At 36.9% G+C, this 26,268-nt stretch overlaps 1 protein-coding gene across 1 annotated transcript in view; it reads left to right on the top strand.

Moving 5' to 3' along the window:
- The window catches only part of LOC110033416 (anaphase-promoting complex subunit 6), a 111,974-nt gene extending 87,273 nt beyond the window's left edge, over nt 1-24,701 (top strand). The window contains exons 13-17 of the mRNA XM_020737386.1: nt 1,872-1,954; nt 21,826-21,939; nt 22,077-22,176; nt 23,636-23,671; nt 24,230-24,701. Of these exons, the coding sequence (XP_020593045.1) occupies nt 1,872-1,954; nt 21,826-21,939; nt 22,077-22,176; nt 23,636-23,671; nt 24,230-24,319 (423 nt within the window). The 3' untranslated portion in view covers nt 24,320-24,701. The remainder of the gene's footprint in view (nt 1-1,871; nt 1,955-21,825; nt 21,940-22,076; nt 22,177-23,635; nt 23,672-24,229) is intronic.
- Nucleotides 24,702-26,268: the final 1,567 nt, after the last annotated feature.

Here is a 26,268-nt window from a genome sequence, read left to right as displayed (position 1 = left end):
TTGTATGTGTATTTTCTACTATAATGAAGTTGCCCCTTTAATCTACTAGCGGGGAACATTATGGTACCATGCATGTAAATAAAAAAAAGATATTGATACTGAAGTTTTTTAACTGGTACTATTTTTAGATGATACTTGTGTGCGGTTGTATATATATAAAATGATATAGATATATTATTGATATAGTAAAACCCATTGAATATTATGAAATATTATAATTGATTATATTCATTAACTATAAATTTTTTTATACTATTTATTTAAAGTTTAACTGACATGTATATTTTTTTTCTTTGTATGACTATAATTTAGGAGTGTGAGTGTTCACTAGTTTTGGTTAGCTTAATGTTGTTTTAAGCTAAATTTTTAGGTGTAATTAATTGATTAAAAGAAGAACAATAGAAGATAAAATGTTTGTAGAAGACGTGATCTTGTAATGAGGTAAATTTAATTGTACTACTTTAATTTAATTTCTTTAGTGGTTTTTTCCTTCGTTAAATATTAATTCACACTACCTGATTATCTATACCTATCTTGGTTATCTCTAAGTCTCGGGCCAGATCATGACAATCCAATGACCTTGTGTAAATCGTTCTAAGGCATGTAATCCATAAAAGAGTGATTTGAAAAAAATCCTAGACTTGAAAACCAAGGGTCCTAACACCATGTCAAGAAACGTGGAGTAAAATTCAGGCTCATCTTTAATTATACACTAACTAATTTATGTACTTACACACATATATACTTCTACATATATATACATACATAATATCTGTGTGTGTGCGTCTCTATATATATATATATAGATGTATGTTTGTATATATGTGTGTGTATGTATCTATGTCTGTATATATATCTGTATGTATGTATCTATGTTTCTATATATATATGTATGATGCATACATGCAAACATGTTACATTGACTATACATAGAAATCAGAAAAAAAATTAATAAGAAAACTAAAATATTCTATTTCTAAACTAGATCATTATATTAAGGGAAATATTCTATTCCTAAATTTTACCCTCATATCATGTGTTTTATTATATTCTTAAATTAAAACTTCCTAAATAAAAAACTTTCTTAAATTAAAACATTCCTAAAATAGTTATCCACTTTCTAACAACCTTTATACAATTATTTTCTCTTCTTTAGTTTTGTGCAAATGGGGATATTGAGCCCAAGGAATTTGATTGAATGTGTGGAAATATTTATTTAATTGTTTTGGTGATGTTGGAAGAGCATTTCTTGTTCACTACAAAAACACTGGACTTTTTTTTAGAAAGAAAATATAAGCATTCTCAATGACTAGTTCTGTAGATTGAATTGCATCACTTGGTGAGTACAATGCTAGCACAGAGCTGGTGCCGAGTCTGTCTGTGAATTTAAACTAAGTTTGAAAATGTAATACAAGATGAGAATATTCATACATAACTAACATTGTTATCATCATGCTTCAATTGCAAGGGAATTCTTAGGATTTTATTGCCATTTCTTTTGGAAAATTTGGACTCTCTGAAATAAAATTTGTGTATTCTGTATCTTTTCAGTAGAAGCTTCCGTCAATTTTTTTTTTGATATTTTTTTAATACTCAAGTAATATTTGATGAAGCGAGTTGGTGTAAATCTGAAGTGAAATTCCATCCAATTTCGTTGATAGTTTTGCTGTCAGCCTTTTATCCAAGTCAAACTAAAAAGCAAATTTTATTGATACGTTGGTTGAAAAAACCTGTTTTCTATTCAACCATGCATGTTATATATGTGTGTGAATGTATATCTGTGTGGATTGTGAAAATAATTCTTGTTTAACTCTAGCAAAAGTAAAATTGAAGGCGCTTGATTTATTTTTTTCTCTGTTGGTTCTCTTCAGTTCATTTTGCAGGCAAGGGCAATATGCCCTTTAGATCCACTGGTCTATAATGAACTTGGAGTTGTTGCTTATCATATGAAGGAGTAAGTAACCGTGTTCTTGTGTCTTTGCCATGTTTCTTTCTTAGGTGTTTGTTTTATGATTTTTTTTTTCTGGATAATACTTATTATTTTTTTAGTTTTTGATGCGTTTGTCTAGTTGCATGATTGTATCATCAGCACATTGATTTATTTTAATAACCATAAGATAAATAGTTATTTTTTGCTTTTGTTTCCATTGTCTTCTTATTTCTGAAACGGTCATACTTTCCCTGGACAAAATTATATATGTAAATACAAATCTTATGCTGATCATGAAAGTAGTTTAATATTTCCCTCCCTTTTCCTCTCTCTTTCTCTCTCATTTTCTCTCTCTCTCTTTCTCTCTCTCTCTCTCTGTGATTATGATAGCGCTGATGATGATCATCAGCGCAATGAAAATGGAAAACTACAGTGGATTTCTATTGTTTGATTGATGGGGGAATATCTAGTTATGCAAGAACCATGGAGATGAAGAAAAGTGAATTGAGAAGATCAAATGAATGAATGCCTAAAAGAGAGGCGTGCAATAGGGAGGGACAATGGTACCTAAATGAGCGAGTCACCTAAAGCCACACTGACCGACAAGGGTACCTCAAGGAGAGTTGGCAAGACAAAGGAATGACAAGATAGATCCGAGTGGAAAGAAGCCAGAAAAGTATAGTTTTTCCAATAAATGGCCTGCCACGAGGTGTTTAGGTGCCACAACTATTGACACAACCACCAGTTGTCCCACGAGCTGAGCCATCTCATTCACAGGTTAGGGCGTCATCGAGGAGCCAGAGGATAGAGGGAGAAATTCAGCTCCACAAGAGTTCTGCAGTAAGAGTCGGAGGAGATCAGTCATGGCTGAAGCACATTAACTTTTGCACAAAATAAAGGGCAAGTTTTGTAGTTTGATCATTGACGATGGGAGTTGTGAAAATGTGTTCACATTAATGGTGAAAAAAATTAGGGTTAGCCACCCAAAGTTCCCTCACCAGGTTGAAAAAGGGAAATGAGATACACACAAATTAACAATGCTTGGTTGAATCTTCAATTCGGGATCAATTGAAGGAGCAAGTGTGGTGCTAAGCTGTCATATTTTGTTGGGGGGCCTTCTTGCAGTTCGAGCACAAGACTCAACACAACGGCTTCAAGAGTACCAACTCTTTTAAAAAGGATGAGAAATACATCATGTCGTTACATGTTAAGAATGTAAGAGGTGTAGGTGACACAGAGGAGCCGTTTGTCTCAAGGGCCACCGTCATGTAGGTAGTTCAGGATACTCTAGTGGTGCTGGCATTGGTCCTACTTAAAAAAGATGGAAAACACATTGTTTTATTACCTGTTAGGTGTACAATACACAGAGGAGGCATTAGTTAGTCTCAAGGGCTACTTTCATGCAGGCATTTTAAGATGCTCTGGTGACATTGACATTAGTCCTACTGTAGGGAGGCACAAGCAAAATAGGGAAACAGGGAGAATGCGATACCAACACCTCTACAGGAACTACTACATGACCTCCAGGATGTGATGACCAACAGTCTTTCAGAAGCATTTCCGCCATTGAGGGACATTTAGCATAACTTGGATCTCATGTCAAGATCAATGTTGTTGAACTTGCCCGTCTACAGATTGAGATTTGCGAAGTAAGAGCACTTACAACGACATGTACAAGATCTCGTCGTGTTAGGGTTGGTTAGAAAGAGTTACCAGTTTGTGTGCTGTTGCTGCCTTGATGGTACTCAAGAAGGACAGTTTGTGGAGGATCTGTGTTGACAACAGAGCCATCAACAAGATTACCATCAAGTATCGATTTCCTATACCTCGCCTGGAATATCTCTTGGACCAGTTACATGGAGCCAACATCTTTTCCAAGATCAGCTTACGCAGTGGGTATCACCAGTTTCGGATGAGGCCATGGGATGAGGGGAAGACTGTTTTCAAGACACAAGATGGTTTATACGAGTGGATAGATGCCCTCCAACTTGTCAAATGTGCCCAACACTTTTATGAGATTGATGATTCGATATTCCGGGCCCACATTGGAAAATTTGTGGTGCTCTACTTTGATGGCATTCTGATATACAATCGATCCAAGGGGCATCTAAAGCACCTGAGAGCGCTATTCAAAATATTGCGAGCAGAGAGGCTATATATCCATCCAAAGGTCTCATATATGCAGACCCAATATGCGTTTTGGGTTATGTCATGTCTACTGCAGTTTTTCTGATGAATACCACACAACAATCGTTTATTGATTTGAGGCAGTTTCTCGGACTAACGTCGTTTTATTGGCGATTCATCAGAAGCTTCATTACAATCACTGCCTATCTGACCGAACTTTTGAACGGAGACAAATTCCAGTGGACAGAGACAACTCAGAATAGTTTCAGTGCACTCGAGGTGACCCGAGCACTAGTCCTGGCATTTTCGGATTTTAACCGGTCATTAGAAGTTGAGTGTGATGCATCTGACGGGGGATAGAAGCAGTGTTGAGCTAGGGAGGTTGCCTCACATTTTTCAGTGAGAAGCTGAATGATTTTGGGAGAAAATACTCGATATATGATAAAGAGTTTTATGCTATTGTAAGAGCTCTTGAGAACTGGAGCCATCACCTGATGACAAGCAAGTTCATGTTATTTTTGGATCACGAAGCTTTGAAATTCTTTAGCAACCATAGCAAACTGAAGGCCTGACATGCAACTTGGGTATTTTTATCATCTTTCCAGTTCGTGCTTAAGCATAAGACAGAGTGTCATAGTCAAGTAGAAGATGCACTAAGCCGCCACCAATTGTCAATCATTGCGATGCAAGCTTGCATCGTCAGTTCTGATGTAGTAAAGGAGCTTTAAGAGAAACGAGGACTTCGGGAAAATTTGGTAGTAGTTTCTGGAGAAGCCTATCAGGCAGCACTACAGAGCTGATCGATACATGTTCTACTAGAGTAAGTTGTGCGTTCCTAGATGTTCGTTGAGGGAGTCCATTGTTCCGGAATGCTACAGTGGAGGGCTCGCTAGTCATTTTGGTAGAGACAGGACTTGTACTCGTGGGAGAACACTCCTTTTGGCCTCGATTAGCGAGAGATATAAAGCGACATGTTAGGCAATGTAAGGTTTGTCATTTGGCAAAACCCAGGGGGGCAGAATGCAAGATTATACACCCCATTCCTAGTACAAGAGGCAAGATGGGTGGACGTTAGAATGAACTTTGTGCTGGGGCTTCCGAGGACAGTAAAACAAGGGTTCCATCATGGTCCCGGTGGATCAATTGTTGAGAATGACATATTTCATATAGTGCCACCAGACACTAGATGCCTCATATGTTGCCAACTTGTATTTCAGAAAAATTATGAGGCTGCACGAGATACTTAGGACCATCACTTCAAACAGAGATGTCAAATTTTTGAGTCACTTTTTGAGGACAATATGGGGAGAATTAGGCACTAAGCTTCAATTTTGTTCCTCATCACACCCTCAAACGGACGATCAGATGGAGGTAGTAAGTAGGAGTCTTGGAAATTTAATGAGATGCTTATTTGGGAAGAATATCAAGTAGTGGGATTTGATTATTGCTTAGGCAGAGTTTGCGTACAACAGATTTGTAAGTCAGATCATGAGTAATACCCCATTTGAGATCGTGTACAGGCGCAATCGGTTCATTTTACTGGAATTGGTACCGCTCCTGCCAATGTCAGATATTAGTGAGAATGTCGAGGAATGGGTGCACGAGATTCGGAAACTCCACGAGAAAGTTGGAAAAAATATCATTAAGCAAAATCGTAAGTACCAGGCACAAGCAAAAAGATGAGGAATAAGGCGGCCTTTAAAAATTGAGAGCTAGTGTGGATCCGGCTGAAGAAAGAGATATTCCTAGTCAGAGATTTGAAAACTCAAAGCTAAGAGCAGACAAACCTTTCAGAATGTTTTGGAAACTGAATGATAATTACTATAAGATCGACCTGTCAGGGGACTATAATGTTTCAACCACGTTCAATTTTATGGACCTAACGTCGTATTACGAAAATCCAGATGCTTCAACGGATGAAGTATAAACTCCCTCAACCTTGAGAGACTGACACGAGTGTTAAGTTTGGTTGAACCGGCCAGGGATTCAGAGAGAGGAGTAACGATCTAGAAGGAGGTTGGACTGGCCAACTCCTTTAAAAGTGCGGGAATTACCCTCCATACTTTCCCCCCTTCTGATTTCTTACCTATCTATCTACTGTAGATATTTGTGCCTACTAAGTCTAGTTTTTATTGTTAGTTTTGTTTCAGATTTTTTCCTGTAAGTTCTTCACTTGCTCAGGCTGTATCCGAGGACAAGTGGTGCTCTGGCTGTATCATGTTCTAAGGTGGTGATTATCCCCTTCCCCACTCTCCTCCTTCCTTGCTCCTAGGTGCTGTCCAACAACCCTTTTTCCTTCTTGATCCAACTGCTAGCCATCCAAACCATCCTTGTTGTTAGCTGGCGGCCAACAACCCCTCTTCTCTCTGGATCTAACATCCAGCTATCCAAACCATCTCTTAGTTCCTAGCCACCAACCACCCTCTCCTACTCTTCCAGACCGAGTCTCAAGGCACCGCTCCCTTTCTCCCTGCTCCTAACCGCCGACCACTTCTCGTTTCATTTGCAGATCCAACCAACAACGACCAGCCACCAATTCTTCCTTCTCCCTGCTCCTAGCCATCGGCCACCCTATAGCCTTCTACTTCTAGCCACCTTTTCCTCACCTTCTTCCACTTCAACTGTCAACCACCACACCAACACAACTATCGCCCCCGGGTCTTCCTACCCGACCCTAGCCGGTTATTGTTGATATTGTGTTTTTTCTCGTTTTATTTGATTCTTGATTGTAATCCGACTTGTTCTGAGTACTAATATTGTCACCATTTTGTGGTTTAGATTTCATCCCTGTATCACTTACATTACATCATTCTTCTAGGCTGAAAAGAACAGTACTTTAGAGATTGAACTATTAATGAATAAAGATATGGAGGCCTTCAACTATACCACAAAAATGGAGAAATTTATCTTGAAGTAGATTATACAAATTTCTCCTCTAATTAGAGGTGATGATGAGATATCTATTTAGTGGGAAGAGATGAAAGGCAAAAAAACCACCATCACAATATTGACAAAAAAAATCATCATCAATCATCAAGAACTATAAAAGATTTCCAGAATCATAGAAGTTCTCATGTTCACTTCAAGCATGATCCAATCTAAATGAAATGCACATTGATTGAATTTGAACTTTTTTTTTTCACTTGTACTTATGGTTATGTTGGTCTATCATTTGTTTGAGCTGATGTTAACTGAATTTGATTGGAAAGCAGTCAAGTTATTGGGGTGATTTGAGGAGTCAATTTATCCAAATTTACAAGACAGTTCCGGTTGTGCACAAGATGTAAATGCATATGCGATTAATTAGGTGTAGTTCATATGATCATGGATGTAGGATGTGGGCGAGTGATTTTGTAGCCTTGATGAAATGGATGTCTGTGTGATACAACATGCAAATTGACGCAAAGTTTGGAATCATCAAAGGATGATGAGACAAGTTATCATTACTTAGATTTGAAATTGGTGATCAAACATGAAATCCTAAACGATGTCTTGAATCATTCTAGAACAATAACTTACAAATCAAGAACCTTGTTCTCTTGTTACTTGTGGATCTTATTAAGTGCAGTGTTTTCCAGGTGCGGTGATGAGGCTTCTAGACTAAACTAGTGGTTGTTGCATACTTCCTTGTGGCCTTTGCGGCACCTTAATTTCATAATGCTTGCATTTGGCCTTTTTGTATGAGCCATGTGACATCATATAGATGTTTACTCAATAAAATTTGGCTAACCTATCACAAAGACAATCTAATAATGCTAACAGATAAGGGAGAAGTTATATTTCTGATTAGAAAAGGCTTTGGCAATACTTCATAACCTTCCATGCCTGCTGTCCAGCCGGGATTCATCACCTCGCACTCTCCCCGAGCTCTCGCTTGTATTCATGTTATTTTATTTTCAGTTTTATGAACCCTTGTTGTGATTCCTTCTAAATTCTAGCAATAATATTCATCATTTTTTGCTTTGCACATAGAAGCAAGAAGGAACCCTTGCTCTTCATATTGCGCTAAGTACTTTAAAAATATTAATGCAAATAAAGCTTGAACTCATAACTGAATAATTGAAGTAAATTTTTATTTCATAATATCCCTTGGATGGCAATAAATCTCTTCTTCAAATTGTTGAAATGTTGTTGAAGGATGAGTTGGAGGTTTTCATTTGTATTGTAGAGCTAGTGGAATTCATCCTTGTGAAAAAATTAGAATAAAAAAAATTATTTGAAAATGTGGAATGAGAAATCTATCGTAGGGAAGAAGAGATTCTCCTTTTTTTTCTGTTATTATTTTCTCTTTTTTTTTTCTAACTTGTAAAGGTCCTTATGTAAGAAGAAACTATAAGGACAATGCTAGGATAAGCAAAGGAAGGATGCCCAAACACGTCATGCAGATGTTTCATTGTTTGGGAGGATTGGTATCATTTGCATAACTGGATTGAATATTTCTAGGTTTGGGTTTATTTGTCACTTTTGTGTAGAGTTTTAGAATCCGGAGCTAAGGTGGTTGCTACATGTTTATAAAGTAGTTGATTCTTTAAATTTGAATACAAATTTAATAGTTGGACTTGCACTTAAATTTTCTAATTGAAGATTTGGAGTAGGTGAGCAGTTGGGTGCCGTGCAAAACTAATATTCATAGTTGTAAGAGAATTTAAATCTGAAACTTTTTTTATGATACACAGTCATATTTTGAATTTTCTTAATCTAGATTGGTGAACTTCACTAATTTCACCGTTATGGCTGGAAGAGGAAAACGATGTAAGGCGGAGAGAGAGTAAGGATTGAAAGGAATTATCGGAGGGATACAAGGAGTATACATTTTATTTAATCCTTGGTTTCTTCTTTTCTCATTATACTTTTTGAGAAGTAATGAAATTGCATTGTATAGAGATGAAAGCATGGTTGCTAGAAATAATGAAATTGAAATGATGAAATTAAGGGCAAAATTGCGAGATATTATTGTATTCAGATCATTACTAGCACGAAATTAATAAAATTTGGAGCAATTTAAGGAACTTTTTTTTCATACAAAATTTATATTAGTTACACGAAGAGTAGTGCAAGTCAATAAGAAATAGAGTGATAAAAACACAAGAAAGATTCCAATACAATAAATTCTCAAGTTCTTAATATCAATTCCTCAAAGCTATTAGATTGTCAAATCCCCAAGGAAAGAGAACAAAGAAGCTAAGAAAAATGATCATAGAAATTTCTATTAATGATTTATAAGTTTTGATGTTCAATAATCTAAGGCCTTGCAATGAAGACATAAAATCCTACTTAAGTTTCAAAGTATATTTATTATCATTTCATTCAAAGTAATTAAAAATTAATAAATAATTCAAATTAAATTCTTAAATAATAGTAAGCTAGAAGAATGATGAAAATGTTTCCAATTTAGACTTTTTTTTATACTTGTTTTAACTGCCTGTGATCGGCATATGAGAAACTAACCCTATTTGAACATTATCACATAATAAAATTTGAACTTACCCATTCTAATGTGACTACTAGTTTTTCATTTTTAAAATCCAATGCTAACATTAATTTTTTATCTTGGAAAAGCTGATGTTCATAGTTGCAAGAGAATTTAATGATAAAACTCTTATAATATACGTAGTTATATATGGATTTTCTCAAATCTATGGGCATGTGGATTCCACTGTGGTGGGTTGAGGTATTTATGAAAATAGGTGCCTGCGATAAGGGATAAGCAGTGGAGAGAGAGGAAGCATTGAAAAAAACAATTTGAATGTGTGAGGTGGAGAGTACTTATTTTAAAATTCTAGGTTTATTTTTTACTTTGATTCTACTTCATAAGAAGAAAAAAAAATTGCATTGTGAAGAGATGTAGACTATAATTGCAAAGTGATAAAAAAGAAAATTGATGAGCTTGTCAAAAAGATTGCTGAAGATTATTCTATCTAGTCATTAATAGCAAAGAATACTTATTTTTTTCACAAAATGAGGGATTTTCCTTTCATACTATATTGCATTATTCTATTCAAGCCATATCAATTTGAAAAGATGGAGTATTGATATTATCAAGTCATAAGTTTATTTCTTTTGGATTCTACTCCATAGGAAGATGGATAATTGCAATGCAGAGGGATATAGGGAATGATTGCAGAGAGATAGCTAAACCACATTGTCGGTCAACTTTTTGATAGATTTGAAAATATGGATATGAAAATAATTTTTGAGATTTAATTTAATATAAGAGATATATAGTTTGCGTTTTAAAAGTAGTACGTTTTAATTTTTGAAAAATGAGACCAAATAAATCTCATTAGTCCAATAGTTGCATAATCGTGCCCAATACCGCGAATACTACACCCTCCCGAAAGATAAGTGTAGATCTCGGCGATAGACCCAATCCTGGGAGCGGTCCCTACGCTCCTAGCGGCAGACTTTATAGCAAGAGCAGGGTCTCTTTTCGACCAACACCTATGAAGGGGAGAATTCCTTGGCAGGTTTCAAGTTTAACTCTACAATAGGTTCCATGAACTTATCCATTTCAAATTTCATTACTGTGACGAACACTTTCCCAAACCTGACTCCAATATCATCAAACCCTTCTCCGAACTTATTAACTGTCAGGTCAGGCAATTCATCCCTGTTGACAGTATTTCATTCCGGTGGCGAAAGAAAAGATCAACTTTAGTGAAGATATTGTCCTTGTCATTTGAAAAAATTTCCGGAAGTCAGTGACGTCCAATGCCTTGTAATTTCAACGAAAGTACTCAAGAAGTACTCAAGTTAACGCATTAACGCATTTGTCTTATGAACTGAGTATCCTTTGAAATTTATTCATGTGAATCTTGTCTCAAATTTTGTGCTTTGTTTTGCTTTGAAAATTTGATGGAATTCCGTTTTGTCTAGAGTTTAAATAAAAGATTGTGAGAGTGAAATTTTAGTATTAACTCGTTCACAACAAGTCAAGATCAAAGAGGAATAAAGCATAAGACCCGATTCGAGATTTGGAAGGGGTAACTTCGCATCAGACTCGCTTAGATAGGCCACTCCTAATCTACCACACCTATTGGGGGTCCATCCCACTAAACCCTAGGGATTCCTGAACCCCTCTGCTTAAGGATGCTTAAGCAGATGGTCCTAGAATCCAAGAAGAGTTGACCATACTGACTCAAGAAAAAAATGAGTACAGTATGTCAATGGAAGAACAACAGTCTGGCCCACGATGGGCATGGACACACTGCCGATGTATGAAGACAAAACCACTTGATCAAAATGGAGAGAGAAACTAGTCCCCAGCGGAGTCGTCAGAAATTGTCGGTCAACTTTTTGATAGATTTGAAAGTATGGATATGAAAATAATTTGAGATTTAATTTAATATAAGAGATATATAGTTTGAGTTTTAACAGTAGTAGTTTTAATTTTTGAAAAATAAGACCAAATAAATCTTATTAGTCCAATAGTTGCATAATCGTGCCCGATACCGCGAATACTACACCCTCCCGAAAGATAAGTGTAGATCTCAGCAATAGACCCAATCCTGCAAACTAAGAGATTTGTGACATCCGTTTGGTCTGCGAACCTTTTATGTATGACCGACAAGTTCCCCTATTTAATACAAAGATTAAATAGAGTTTATTTTATCTGGGTTCCAAGTTCCCTATAGAGGCAAGCCCCTATAGTTAATTACATCCCAAATGACGGGAGTCACTTGAGAAAACTCTCGATAATGATCAGTGGTTCTAGTATTCAAGAATTCAAGGTTCAAGTTTTCAAGGTAGGATGAGGAAAATCAAGTGGGAATGACTTAATGCGGAACACTTATTTTCAGGAGTCCAAAGGAAAGAGAAGGTAGGGGATGTCACTGATCCTGAGGAGAAACCTCAGTGACATCCCAGACTATCCTACGGTGTGGCTACATTTTAGAGAAGATATTAATTAAGTGTTTGATCCTGCCAATTTTATTTTTTGGGACTTAAATTTGCATAATGCCTAATTATGCAAATAGCCCACAAATATATGAGGATTTACGTCGTACCGTACGACAACCTCGGAACTTAAGTCGAGTTAGGACTTACGCTGCACAACATGGTTGTACAGGGGCCTAGAAAGAGAGTGAGGATTTACGTCGCGCTAGGCGAGCTACCTCGAAGCCCTATGGGTTGTCATTATACTAGGAAGGGATAATGCTGAAGAAGATCATCTTGCTGCTCTGTCTGAATCCCTCGCCGTGCTGCCCACAAAGTTGGCCCTAAGCTCCTGTCGTCGCGACGGCTCCAGGGTTTAAGTGTTTGAAAATTGTAAGTTTATGTTTCACAGTTTTAGTGTCAGTGTTTGGTTTTGTTTTGTTTCAGTTTTGGTTTTGCATGGAGAATAAACAAATCACAGGTAAATAAAATGTACTTGAAATGTAAAATGCAATAAAGTAAAATGCTGCAGATAAACTGTAAAAGCGTACCTGGGCATTTGCTACTGTTGTGTTATTAATGTTGCGAGCATAGCATGATTTGCAAGAGATTTAAATAAACTTGCAAGAAAACTAAACAAGACGAGAAAACTCAGCACAAAAGTCAGAAAAACGAGTCGTAGAAATCACAAGCAAAAGAAACACGTAACCACATATGAAAGATCAGGACTGGGTATAAGACTTTGGTGAAAGTGGGGGGCTCAGAGATGGGCTGTGTGCTTCCCGATCTTGAACAGGAGTTACCGACCTGACAATCTACAGAAGACAGTCTTTAACCTCAATCCAAGTGACTAGCCGTGGACCTTTATAAATTTTCATAGAAAGATTTTTATGCAAAAAGTTATTGTTTAAGTCTTTTTTATGCAGAGTTCTTTTAATCATGCAAAAGAAATTTTTATTTTTATTTTTATAAATATTTTGTAAAGTTGTACAGTCCACAGACTAGTCACTCTAATCGTGCTAGAACTACTGATAACCTAAGAGTGTCTGGGGCAACGATCCCACCAAGAATCGGCGAATAGTATCATAGGTACTTCCCTCTCCCTTATTGAAGATCCTTGAGGTAGGAAATACTATTATAATAATCTAACATCGTATCCCTCGTTTAAGCACACATAAACAATGTCGTCATCGTCCTTGCCACTTAGACCCTAGACTCATCCTAGTCCGATGATCCATATGTGGCGTTAACAAATTTCCCAAATTGCTAGGAGAATTTGAGTGTAATATCCAAGCTCAAATCCAGGTGCATTGGGTTTCATTGTTAGTTAAGTCATTACGAGAATTTCACTGTTGATTTAATAAAGGAAGCATGAACTACATCTCGGTGCATCCTGGTGTCTAGTGTCTTGATCAGTTTGTGAAGTGTCAAGTTTCATTGGGCATTCGAGGATTAGGTGAATAAACTCTTACCTAAGATATGTTCCTGAAACCTTGGGAGGTTACACTGCAGAGATTAGGTAGAAGGGCTCTCACCTAAGGTGTGCTCCTAAATACTAGGAAATCTATGCTGAGAATTAGGTGGATGGACTTTCACCTAGGGTGTGCTCCTAAAATCTAGGAAACCTATGCTGAGGATCAGCCTTGGGAGGTTACACTACAGAGATTAGGTAGAAGTGCTCTCACCTAAGGTGTGCTCCTAAAGACTAGGAAATCTATGCTGAGAATTAGGTGGATGGACTCTCACCTAGGTTGTGCTCCTAAAATCTAGGAAGCTTATGCTGAGGATCAGGTGGATGGACTCTCACCTAGGTTGTGTTCCTAAAAACTAGGAAGTCTATGCTGAGGGCTAGGTGGATGGAATCTCACCTAGGGTGTGCTCCTAAAATCTATGAAGCCTACATTGAGGGCTAGGTGAATGGACTCTCACCTAAGGTGTGCTCCTAAAACTCTAGGAAGCTTATACTTTAGCTTGTGCCTAAAATAATGTTCTACCCCCAATTAAGTGTTTTACAAGTAATTAAATCAGAAATTCACATTTTTTTACTTGACCATTTAAAAACCAATAAAAAAAAAGAAGGATAATACAAGTCCCACTTCCAAAACTAGTAAAGTCAAAGGGGAAAACAACGAGTGTATCGACCTAAAAGCGTTTAAACAACAATAGATTGAAACCCAAAACAGTGGGCCAAAAAAAAAAAGTCCGTAAAACCAATTCTAAACCGCATGTAAATCAACACTTAAAGGCTACATAAATCCACCAAAATAGTGTATAGATTGCCTCCAAATTAGCCCACCAAAATGCCTCAAAACATTAATTAAAACAACCCCGTAAATGCTGGGTTTAATGCCTCCAAAACAGTAGACAAAGCTCTCAAAATCAACCCTAAAACAGTAATTTTAAAATTCCGAAACAGCTCTTATGTAAGCTCAAAGCATCAATTTCAAATGTCCCAAAATCAACTAGGAAATCTAGTTCAAGATAGTGTGTAAACTCTCCTAAATCAGGTAACATATTAACTCTAAAATAGTACGTGAATCAGTAGGCAAAGCCCTAAAAATCACAATGTTTAAACCCACCAAACAACGGGTAAAACAACCCACAAGGAAGGCATTCAGAAATAAAAGAACATAGACCCGCAAAGAAGTATTCAAGCCCTGAAATAACGGTCATCTCGAGCCTCGTAGTATTCCATTTCGAGTGCTCAAAGCACGAAATCAACAAATGAGTATTTAAGATCAATAAATAAATGGTCATTGGGAAGTGCTTGAAACATAAAACCAACAAATGAGCATTTAAAATCAGCAAGTAAATGATCATTGGACGAAAAATAATAACAAATAATTTAAGGTGTTGAGGCATAATTCTCTTTAACCATATTCCTAGAGGTATGAATGTCAACATGTTGAAAGCAACAGGAAACAAGAATCCATGCAAGAAGACAGTTGTATAAATCCGAGTAAACCATCCCACAAATGACACAAGGTAGAGCAATTAACATTCGCAGTGTCGTTAATGAGTTAACTTAATTAGTAAAAAAAAAATTAAAGCTTGGCGCTAACAAAATAATTTCTGAAAATGAAATGTTTCATGTTTCATGCCCCTCTTCAATAATCATATATAGATAACCTTATAAGGGTAAGAGATTGATTCTTTTCTCGCAATCAGATCCTTTAAAAAAAATTAATTGGGTGAATTTTGAGTTTTTACCTGCGCTGGAAGCCTCTGTTTATCTCTTCAGCAGTTGGGAGCGTTGCAACTTAAATTGGAGAAGGGGGAGCCAAGCTTCGGTATTTCAGCACAGAGGAGAGGCGAGCAGGTGAGTGCTTCAATGTAAAGAAAGGAGTCGGGCGAGAGGAAGAAGAGACAAATGCTTTCGGTGCAGAGACGGGGTCGAACCGAAGGATGATGCTTCGGTGCGTGAGGGAGGAGCCGAGCAAAGATCTCTGTGCCGAGGTGAAGAGGCGAAGTCGAGCGAGTCGAAGCAGGTGACAGAGAAAGGAGTCGAAAGCCTCGGTGCAGAGAAGATCGAAGCAGGTGAGCGGGCTTGACGCAGAGAGGAGAGGCAAGCCTGGAAGGTAGACGCGGGGGTTTGTCGAGAGGAAGAGAGGAGGCGAGGGAGATGGCGTCGAGCGGGAGAGTTGAAGCAAGCAACTATTTCGGTGTCGAGGAGAGGAGTCGAGCGAGAGGAAGTGTGGAGCGGTTTCGTCGCGTAGAGAAAGGGGCGTGCGGGATCGAGCGTGAGGAGGAAGAGGGGAAGCGAGATTTTCAGTGCAGGGGAAGAGGGGGTCGACTGCACGCGAGCAGGAAATCTGGAGGCGGGATCGAACGTGGTAGAGGGAGGCGAGCGAGTCTCGGTCGCGAAAGTGCAGATGAGTCGAGCGGCTGAGAATCGAGAGGAAAGGTGAGGCCGAATGCGGTGCGAGCAGAAGTTCGAGCGAGGGTTTCTGGAACTTCGATCGGTGGAGGAGGCGGGCGAGCTCGAGAAGACGGGGAGGCGAGTGGCTTCGGTGCGTGAGGCAGAGAGGGGGAGAAGGCGAGCGGGAGAGCCGAATCTCCAGGGAGGAGCCCGAGCGGGATTTCTATCCCTCGAATTCCAAAATAACCGTTAAGCTTGCGTTGGGCGGGGAATTAAAAGACTTCCATTCAGGTAGCTGGGTTCAAATGGAAAGTTTTAACTCTCAATTAAGATAAAATTAAATGACGAATTTGAAATTCAAAAATTTAAAATTCAAAATCGTCTAACCCTTGTTCAGCCAGAGTCAAGCCCGAATTGAACCCGAGTTGAACCTGGGTTGAGTCTGGGCCCGCTAAAAAATGCATCGATTTACGTGTCATTTGTTTGCGCGCGTAACCCTAGTAATACGGGTGTCCTTCCTAGCTAAAGTTGACGTTCTGGACGCGTCGGCGCGGTCCATTTCGTCATCCGGGGTCGTTCGGATAAGTCTGCCGACGGGCGAGTCGATTCAAGTCAAAGTCGTGTGTGGTGCAGTGAGTGCGTGAATTGCGGCGTTCACGAGTAATCGAGTCACAAAGGGTTCACCTAAGGCTGTTTGATCCTATAAAAACTCATTTTTGGGCTCTCTACATGTTGGTCCTTAGCCCTTGCAACTAAAAGTTGAGTGCTTGGAACCACTCATGCGAGTTCTTTACAAAAATGAGTTAAGAAGTGGCTTGAAGTTCTACGGGAGGTGGGCTCCATTGCTAGTCCGCTAGGATGGTCAATAAGAACTCTTAAAACTAGATCCTAGGTTCTAAGAATAGGAGACTAAGACCTCACTAAAAATGAGGTCAACACACATTAATGAAATTTCAAGAAGATTTATAGAAGATTTTATTATTTAAGTTAGTAATTGCAAGAAATTGATAAATTTTAAAGGAAAATAATGAATTTCATTTTCATGCCAATTGGGCATTAGGTACAAAACAAAGTAGAGCAAGTCAATCAAAAGTAGAAAGACAATATAAAAACGTATCAAAATAAGAAATCCTCAACATTTTATTATCAATTTCTCAACAAATTGGATTTTTGAATATGTAAGTCAAAAAAAAAAAGAGGCTAAAAAAGAATCCATGAATTTTTTTTTTTAAATTGTTCCCAACTTCAATGTTTAATAATCCAAGTTCATGCATATAGTTTTATTTATAGAGAAATAAAATCCTAGTTATGATTGAAAGTTAAGTTCATGCGTATAGTTTTATTTATATAGAAATTAAATCCTAGTTATGGTTAAAAGTTCTTATTCTTATTACATTCAAATAAATTTAAAAATAAACCAATAATTCCAAGTGCATTCATAAATGATAACGGGCTAGAAGAAACTTGAAAATGTTTCTAATCCTTATTTCTTTTTTTGCTTAGTTAAACTCACTATGGTTGGCCAATGGGAAATTGATCTTGTTTATATTGAATTGGTTGAAGGGTCAAATACTTATAACATTATTACAATACTGAAAATCGGAACATAGCCTATCCAATATGATTATATTCCTCCATTCTTATCCCCAATGCTAATATCATTTCTTTTTATTTTTGACATCTATTAATTAGTTCAACATATATTTAATTTGTACCAGGTCAACAAGTACCCAGTCGACTCAATTGTTGTCATGTCGAGCACTGTTGTCTAGAGTGATAGGTATCCTCAAATTGATAATTAGGCCTCATGCTTGGGACACTTGTCTAAGCAAAGTATGGCATTAAAATAAAATTATTTCATCAAATAAATATATTTCTACTTGAAGATATTTAAGTCTAAAATATTAGCCAAAACATTTATCTTTGTTGGATAAATAATAAATTTTCATATTTCTATTTTTTCCTCATTGCAAGATTTAGCTAAATATTTAAGTTTAAATTTTGACCCAAAAGGCCTAATTAAGTGACTTGAAATATTTAGTGTTTATGACATTTATCATGTAGGAGAAATTTTATCATCATGACTATCTATTCCTTTTAAGTTGGTGTATGTTAATTTGATAAAAACTTGAAATTCATTGCCATGGTCTTAACTTTGAATCCCAATGTTATCAGAATTAATATAAATTAATATTTAAGTTTAATTTGGTTCTGTCTTCACCTTCGTCCTTTGCTCGAAGTAGAAGGAGATTCCGCTCATCCTCACTTGTGATCGCTTCGGGCAGAACATATGCTGCTGCCCTTGTGGGTGTTTACGCCCCAGGTACTCCTAAGTCGTGTTTCTTCCCACCTTCCTTTGCGCTAGTGGAGGGTGACGAGTTCTGCTACATCAAGAAATCTGGTAGGAAGAATGGGAAGCCAGCCATCTTTTTTATTGAAGCCGAATGTGTTCAATTTGTTTCTTTCAGTCGCCTGAATTTGGTCGGGAAATTCCTTTATGACTATCCCAAAATAGAGCTTATTTGTAAGAAATTTGAGCTTATGAACCTTGCTGGGAGTGAAAAATTGGACTCTTAGATGGCTGACACATCGTTATTCAACTTAATAATGAAGAGGATTACTTACGTTTATTTGCTAGAAGATTAATTTGGATTGATAACAGAGCAATAAAAATTTTAAAATGGTCGGTGGATTTTGACCCACAGACAGAACCACCAACCATTCCAGTCTGCATTCACCTCCCTGGCCTTGTTATACTCTATTGCGTTAGTCTATGGTAAGTCACTCAAAACGGACATTCTTACTTTTAATCTTTCTTGTCGCTTTAAAGTCAGAGTACTGGTTGAAAGAGACATCACTTCAATCGCTCCTGAGGGAATTTGATTAGACTCACAACACCAAGGATATTGGCGAAAGATTATTATTGAGCATTTTTATGCGTATTGCTTGAATTGTTGTATGTTTGGCCACTTCAATTCTCAATGTCACCATCTACAGCCCCATTAAGACTAAAGAAGCAAAGTGCTCAGCAGAGGCAAAGATTCCCCCCTCCTGATCTGCTCCAAGTTATTGACAATATTGATCATCAAAAGGATACTCCTGAAGGTGCCACTATCCCCGTTGGAAATCTCTCAACCATTCAGCCTCCACACAATCCTCCTAGGGAACCTCTGTTCGTGGGGGCAGAGCAGACATTTCATACTTCATCTACCAAGGAACCTGTCATTGATGTAACGGGTGACAATATTTCTATTGCGGTTCTACCGCCTCATCAGATCGAGCAAGTTAATACTGTTAGTCAGGCACATGGGGCCCATGATGTGCAACGACTTATTCATGTCCGACAATCTTTGGACCAATCCATCGATCAGATGAACCAGTCTTCGGATGAGGAATGACAGGTTTACACATCCAGGAAAAAGAAGAATGGAGACATATTACCAAACTTAATGGATGATACATTTGTTGGTTTGGGTAATGGCAGTAAACTTAACATTGTGTTAGCTGACTCCCGTCCTAGAACCAGAGGCTGAGGTAAGACTAAATTGGATCATTCTCTAGCTTTCTGAATATACGAGTGTTGGCAGAATTTTGGCGTAGAGTTTATATGTCTACATTTTAATCTTGGTTTTCTTTTTTGGGTATACATGTACCTTTCTGGGACCTACGTGTGTGTTGTATGTCGGATGGTTAGGGTGCCAATTTGAGTCCTTTCATCTAACCTATTTGTACCTTTCCTTTTTTAATTTATTCGTCTTTGGGCTTTTGCACACACACACACATACACACATATATATATACATATATATATTATGAAAAGCCGAAGGACTGATTTTATTGAAATAGAAAATGATACATAAAGGTTGTATGAGAACAAATATGAGAAGAGACCAAAGAGGCACCCTACCCATACTATACAAGTACATAAAAACTAACAAAAGGTACAAATAGACTAAAAAAAAATTAAAAAACAAATTTAATACTTGCAGAAAGCAGTAGCTAGGGACGAGCTAGTTTAGTCCCGCCTCTTCCTCTAGTTTTAGGAGTAGAACCAGATAACAAACTTTTAAGAGTCGTGTCATTGCCAGGAGTCACCAAAGTATTATCCATTAAGTTTCCAAGTTGGAGTGAGCCCCCAGGCTTCTTCTTCCGTCGAGAAGTGTAAAGCTGTCATTCTTCATCTAAAGACTGGCTCATATGATCTTCGATCTGATTTGATGTTTGAACCGAAGCAGAAAGAAAGACAGTCGTTGCCACCGCGATAGGTTCCAGTGTATGGGAAGTGTGAATTGTTACCTCTGCACCTGATACTTTCTGAATAGTATGGTCAGGGGAAGGGATCCCAGGGGCAGACACCAACTCATGTCTTGTGGTGTTTTCCTCCTCAGGTTTGCTGTCATCAAGTTTGCTGCGAGTGTGTTCAGGCACATGGGGTGCGCTAACAGTGTGTTCCTGCTTTTGACTATTGGTTCTCAATTGTGGGTGCAATTTGAAACATTTCTTCTGCGGGTGTCCAAACATCTTGCAGTGCTTGCAGTAGTATGGTTTTTGTTCCATAATGATTTTTTGCCAATAACCATTGTGAGCAGATCCAAGCCAGACTTCTTTTACATCCGGTAGTGTAATATCTCGTTCAATCAAATTCCTTGTAATAGAGGGTCTTGAGAAATGAACTGTAGGTAAATCTACCTGCAAAGGTTTTTCAAGGATAGTCTCAATTGCATATAAGATAGGTAGATCAAAGAAATGAAGCTTGAGTTCAGGTAATGAGAACCAGATAGGTGCAATTGGGGGTTCCTGACTAGGATCAAAATTAGGCGTCCATTTGAGCAATTTTATATGTTTGCCCTCAATTGTGATGAATTTCTTTGAGAAAATCCTCGTTTAATCACCTTCTGTGGTCAGCTGTATCATAACATGTCTTCCATCAAAATGGCTCACCTGCCAATCTCCAACTAGTTTGAAATCTTCAAAAACCTTCCTGATAATCTCCATCTTCGGGCATCCTAATTGAAACTTTCCAACTAGTGTAAGTTTGTATTTTCCTGCACGAGTTGAAATTTCAGCGTCGGAGAAGAAAATTACTGGCTTGCCCCCTTTTTCTCTACTTTTTTTATGAGATTGCAATCGTCATTTCCTACAACAGAATCATGGTAACTCTGCGGGAATACCGCACTATCTGCGAGGTGAAAAGGGAGCTGTGTTTGTGATCCACAGTGGCATAGGAGGGTTTGGCGGGGTTATCACTGGTGAGGGCGGCTACGTAAGAAAGCCCTGAGGCCATTACTGCAGCTAGTGCCAAACTGCAGCAGGAAGAAAAGCTGCAGGATCTGTCGCAGACACCTATGCTAGAGGCTGAGACGAGCAGCTCTGTTGCAGATTCGCGCGCTGAGCCGAGCAGAACGACGAGCGACTCAGCCGAAGTCGAGTGGCTCGCAGACGCTCTGAGCCGAGCAGACGACGAGCGTTCTGTCATAGACGCAGATCGAGCAGCTCTGTCGTAAATGAGGCGCAGACAGGAAACGCAGCAGACGACACAAATGGAAGCAGACCACCGAGAAGAAGCAGGCGACGCGAGACGACGCTGAATCCTGAAGCAGAAAGGAAGCAACGCGAGACGCTACCAGAGCGGAACAACGACATTTTCATAGATATATATATATATATGTGTGTGTGCGTGTGTGTGTGTGTGTGTGTGTGTGGAGTTGGGTTTGACGGGTTTTAACTTGAACCATCAAGACTGATTGACGGTCATAATGTCAAGCTAGTGTTTTGTTTTAGGGTGACAGCAGCAATGCCACTTTGTGCGTGACACAATATCTCTCGATCAAGAAGTGTTATGTACCCTTTTAGCGTGACAATAGCACCTCCTCCAGTCCCCGCCTCCCAAACTCAATTCAACGCACTGGAACACATTCAATAAAAGTTTTAGCTAGAATAAAAATAACATGCCATGCCTTTCTTGTTTCATGAAATGCATATTCTAATAATAGAAAATGTTTGAAAGCGTTATTGGATATTGTTATGTTTGCAGGTATCAGAAAGCTGCTCAGTGGTTCGAAATGACTTTGTTTGATGTTGCATCTTCTTTGAATGACATGTGGGTGCCAACCTTGGTGAATCTTGCTCATGTCCAAAGGAAACTAAAGTATGAATTCACTTCATACGAGTAGGAATTTATGACGGAACTTGATATTTTAATTAAGATACATTGGAAATTTCTATACTTCTATGGCTTTTTTTTAAAGGAGGATTAAACCTTACTGTTAGTTGGCTTTTTGACAGGATGTATCACAAGGCTGTGTCAAGTTATGAAAAAGCCATTGCTCTTTCCAATCGGAGCTTGAGTGCATTTGCTGGTCTTGCATATACTCATCATCTAATGGTATCATCATTTCGTTGAAAAATTTTCTGCCTACTATTGCAACCAGATGTTATAGTTCACCATTATTTTCCCTAGGATGAAATTATAGCAATCTTTTGTACAACTTTGAAGAGTATTTGAATTAAGGCAGATCTGTGTCTGCTATACCGTGCCTTATATGACTGTTTTCTTTTCTACGCTAATTTCTGACTTAAAGGCATCATGAACAAAATTTTCTTGGGGATAATGACAAAAGGTTGACTTTTTTAATCCCAAATGTTCAGAAAATTTAATTTTGTATTTCTCGCTCATTCATCTTGCCTTGATTTGGTCTTTAATGCATAACAAAGCTGTCCTTTCCACCATCTGGTCCTAAATTTAGTAATACATAAAAATGGGCAGTTGAAGTTGACATTTTTGTCTGAAAATTTTCATATATAATTTGCAAAATTTAATAACAGCCTCTAGACTTTTGCCATATACACTATACAGTTTCAGTGATATCATACCATGTCGATTTTTTTTAATATTTTTTTTATTTTACACACCCAATCGCGCACACCCAGCGTATGCAAGGCCTTGAACCAAAGTCCTCTTGGTTGAAAGGTAAAACTCTCAACCATTAGGCCAAGGTGGCTTACATTCATTCCATGTCAATCTTTGATGAACATCTGAGCTCAGATCTAGATTATTTGACCTTTACATGCTTGTTGTTGTGCCAAAACTGGCTGAAACAGCGGCATGTGCAGACCATGCTACATTTTGCAAAAAAAATTCAGTGCAGTCCCTTATAGTACTTCTATTGAATAAAATGGAAAGCTGGAAAGGAGAATGAGGCTTTGTTGTTAATATGGCATAAATTTTCTTATCAGAAGGTGACAGCTTTTATGAAGATCTTTTACTTTTTACGTTTGGTGGAAGGAATGAAACAGCATGAAAATTTAGTGCTTTTATACCTGAATTCTGCTTAGAAATTCTGACAACTCATCTGTTTTCGGCAACCAAAAATGTCATAGTAACTGATTTCAGTGATGTGGGTAAATTGTAAAGCTATAAGACCACCCTTTTTTCCATTTTCATCATTAATCTTATTTGAACCGTTTGGACAGACTTTATGATTTTATTTTATTTTTTTTATTTTTAACGTCCAGTTAAGTCCAATATTTTTATCAAGGTTAGAATAAGACTATAGCTTAAGAGTAATGGCTTCAATGGAGTGATGCAGCAATATTGTCATCATTGTTGCCATTTTCACTAGCCTATTATTAATGTTTGGTTTCTGCCATATCCGGTTATCCATCCAAATTACAACACGATTATAATTAGTGCTGGAATGCATTCCAGCAAAATTGAGTTCCTGTAAATATATTTTATTGATTGAATGCTTTGTTTAAATTATTATATTTTATGTTCACTAAATTACCGTAATAGTGTATTCCTTGCCGAAATTATGTTCTCTCTTTGGTGATTCTATTTTCAGGATAACTTGGATGCCGCAGTTACTTATTATCACAAGGTTTGTTATTTTTTTTCTTGTTTTAATTAATTCTCTAAACTAAACATATTTAATTCATGTCAATCTACCGAGGGTTATGTTAGTCTTATTGGCTGCCTGCTTGGATCCCATGGCCGGATCTGTAGCATTACAATATCTTTGTTTCAAGGTATCTTTCCATGTATGTTTGTGTCCACTAGTCTGACTACCATTGAAAAGTAACCTTAAAAAATGATGTCAAAGGTTCAAATATAAAAATAAGCACATGACTAAATGTCGAAGTCATCATATAGTGTTTTAAAAGGTGCTTCCCTGCTTGGCTTTTGTTAATGTACAACCCTGTTTTTGGTTCTCTCTACTCTCAGATTAGCTTCGAGTTATCTAACATAAATTTTTTTATCAATTTCTCATACATTACACTCTCTTAAAGGAAATCGAATAATTCTGAAACTCATCCTATGTTTGATCTTGATATTTTGGCCCAAATATTTTCCGTGAAAGTTAGTTTGCAATGCATTACTTAGCCTATTAATTTAATTCACTTTTCAAATGTATCGCGTTGCTTTGATTGGAGAGCAGGCGTTATGGTTGAAGCCAGAAGACCAGTTTTGCAACGAAATGCTTACCATGGCATTGGAGATGCAAGGGCGTGGCATGTACCTGTTATGACTCTTTGACATTATTCCGCTGCTGTTTTATGTGCGTGTATGTAATATTTTGTACGAAGGTGAGCATTTATTTGATTATTTTCAGTTATTAGAAAATTTCCTATTTAAATTTGGCAGATATTGTTAGAATAGAGGCCCCTTCGATTTTTGTAATATAAATAGCAACCTCGAGGACTTTGATACCTGCTTTTGTGTTAAGATTAACCTTTGCTTTGAAAATCTGAGCAAGGGTGAATTTGTTGTCAGGGCTTCATGCGGTTACCTTCTATTAAAATATTGTGGCTTCTTTACAATCTCACCTGCATGTTAGGTGAAGAAATAAGTCTAAATGTCCATTATTATTTCCAGTCATTGATCAGTAAAATTGTATAAAGTTTGAATTTAACGCCATCTTTATAATATATATATATATCATAGTTCATTATATTTTTTCGTTAAAAAAATATCCTACATAAAAGTTTTCATTTAAAGCCTCACTTTTCATGCTTGTTGCAAGCTATATTTTATAATGGTTTTCACGATCCGATCTGGGGTGTAGAGTTAATTACTGTGGGAATAAGTTAAAATTTTCTATTAATTTATTTTTGCCATTAACAGTTAATATCTAAATATTAATTAAAAAATTATTAAATAAATAAAAGTTTATATTTCAGTTTGTTGGCGCGTTTTGAATACATTCTCTTTTATAGTATTCATCTCATTTGAAAGTTTAAACGTAGAGAAACTATTAAAACAACAGGGTGTGTTTTCTAAGGTAAGTCGGTGAAATAATCACTCTTTTAAAGAATAGCAATCTAACAAAAATGAATTTTTATATTTCAATGTAAATTGATAATAATCTTATGCATGTTTATGAAATCTCAATGAAAATAATTTAATATTTGATCTTTAAATTTTACATCTTGCTTAAAATCTATATCTTTCTCAAGAGCACAGTGAAGATATAATATTACAGATGTTGATCGATATTATTATGTCGGCATAGTGGATTGTGATCTAAATTATATGATTGTCTAAGATGGATGGGGGTTTACTTTCGTTTGGCTGCTACTTTGTTGTTTGTACAGTAGCGATGTAAATATCAAAGATTTTAGGGTGACAAGATAACATCTATGCGCACAGACATGATGGCGTCCTCAAGTGTATCATAAGTAGGTGAGCTCTTCCTCTTAACATGCACATGCAATCATTCATATATACACTTTTTTATTCCTCGTAAAATACATTTTTCCAATATGAGATACTTTACATTTCTTTGTTGGGAATACATGAACTCATATTAAATCTATAGGTAATGAAATAAATTGAAATATGCTTCTATACTAGAATTAAATGACATGGATTAGTTAAATAACTTCATAAATAAATCATTATGCAATGATTGATATGTAAATATTATGTAAGAATATGTTATATGTCTCTACTTGAATCTAAGATCATGCAATTGGCGCAGTCCATCACAAATAATAAAAGAATTTAAATCAAAAATAGTTGTGTTGGTGTGATAATATCGATCAGTTGTGTTAGGTTATGTTTTGACGTCCACTTAAGACAAAATTGAATTTTAGGAGTTTGAGTTATTTTCATCGAGTAAATTCGATACATGTATTAGATTATTATAAGTGTTTTTAAAGTTAAATATAAAAAAATTGCTATTAAGTTTTTTAGTTTATTAATGTGATTACTCCATTAACATATCTCAGATAACTCATTATGGTATTTTAATAATTTTTTAGATTTAAACGTTTAATTAAGATGAATATTAAGAGATAACTTGTTCGAAAAAATGTCAACAAGCTGAAATATAAACTTTTATTTTGTTTGTTAAATTATTTTTTTAATGACTCTTTTAATTAATATTTAGATATTAAATTGTTAATGATAGAAATAGAATAACAAAAAATTTAATTTCACTGGTTGACCGTCTGTTTTTGTCATAGTTAATTCTAT

This window comes from Phalaenopsis equestris, unplaced genomic scaffold, assembly GCF_001263595.1.
Source record: "Phalaenopsis equestris unplaced genomic scaffold, ASM126359v1 Scaffold001174, whole genome shotgun sequence".
Taxonomy (NCBI): Eukaryota; Viridiplantae; Streptophyta; class Magnoliopsida; order Asparagales; family Orchidaceae; genus Phalaenopsis; species Phalaenopsis equestris.
The sequence above is the reverse complement of the archived record's forward strand: the minus strand, read 5'-3'. Positions and strand labels throughout refer to the sequence as shown.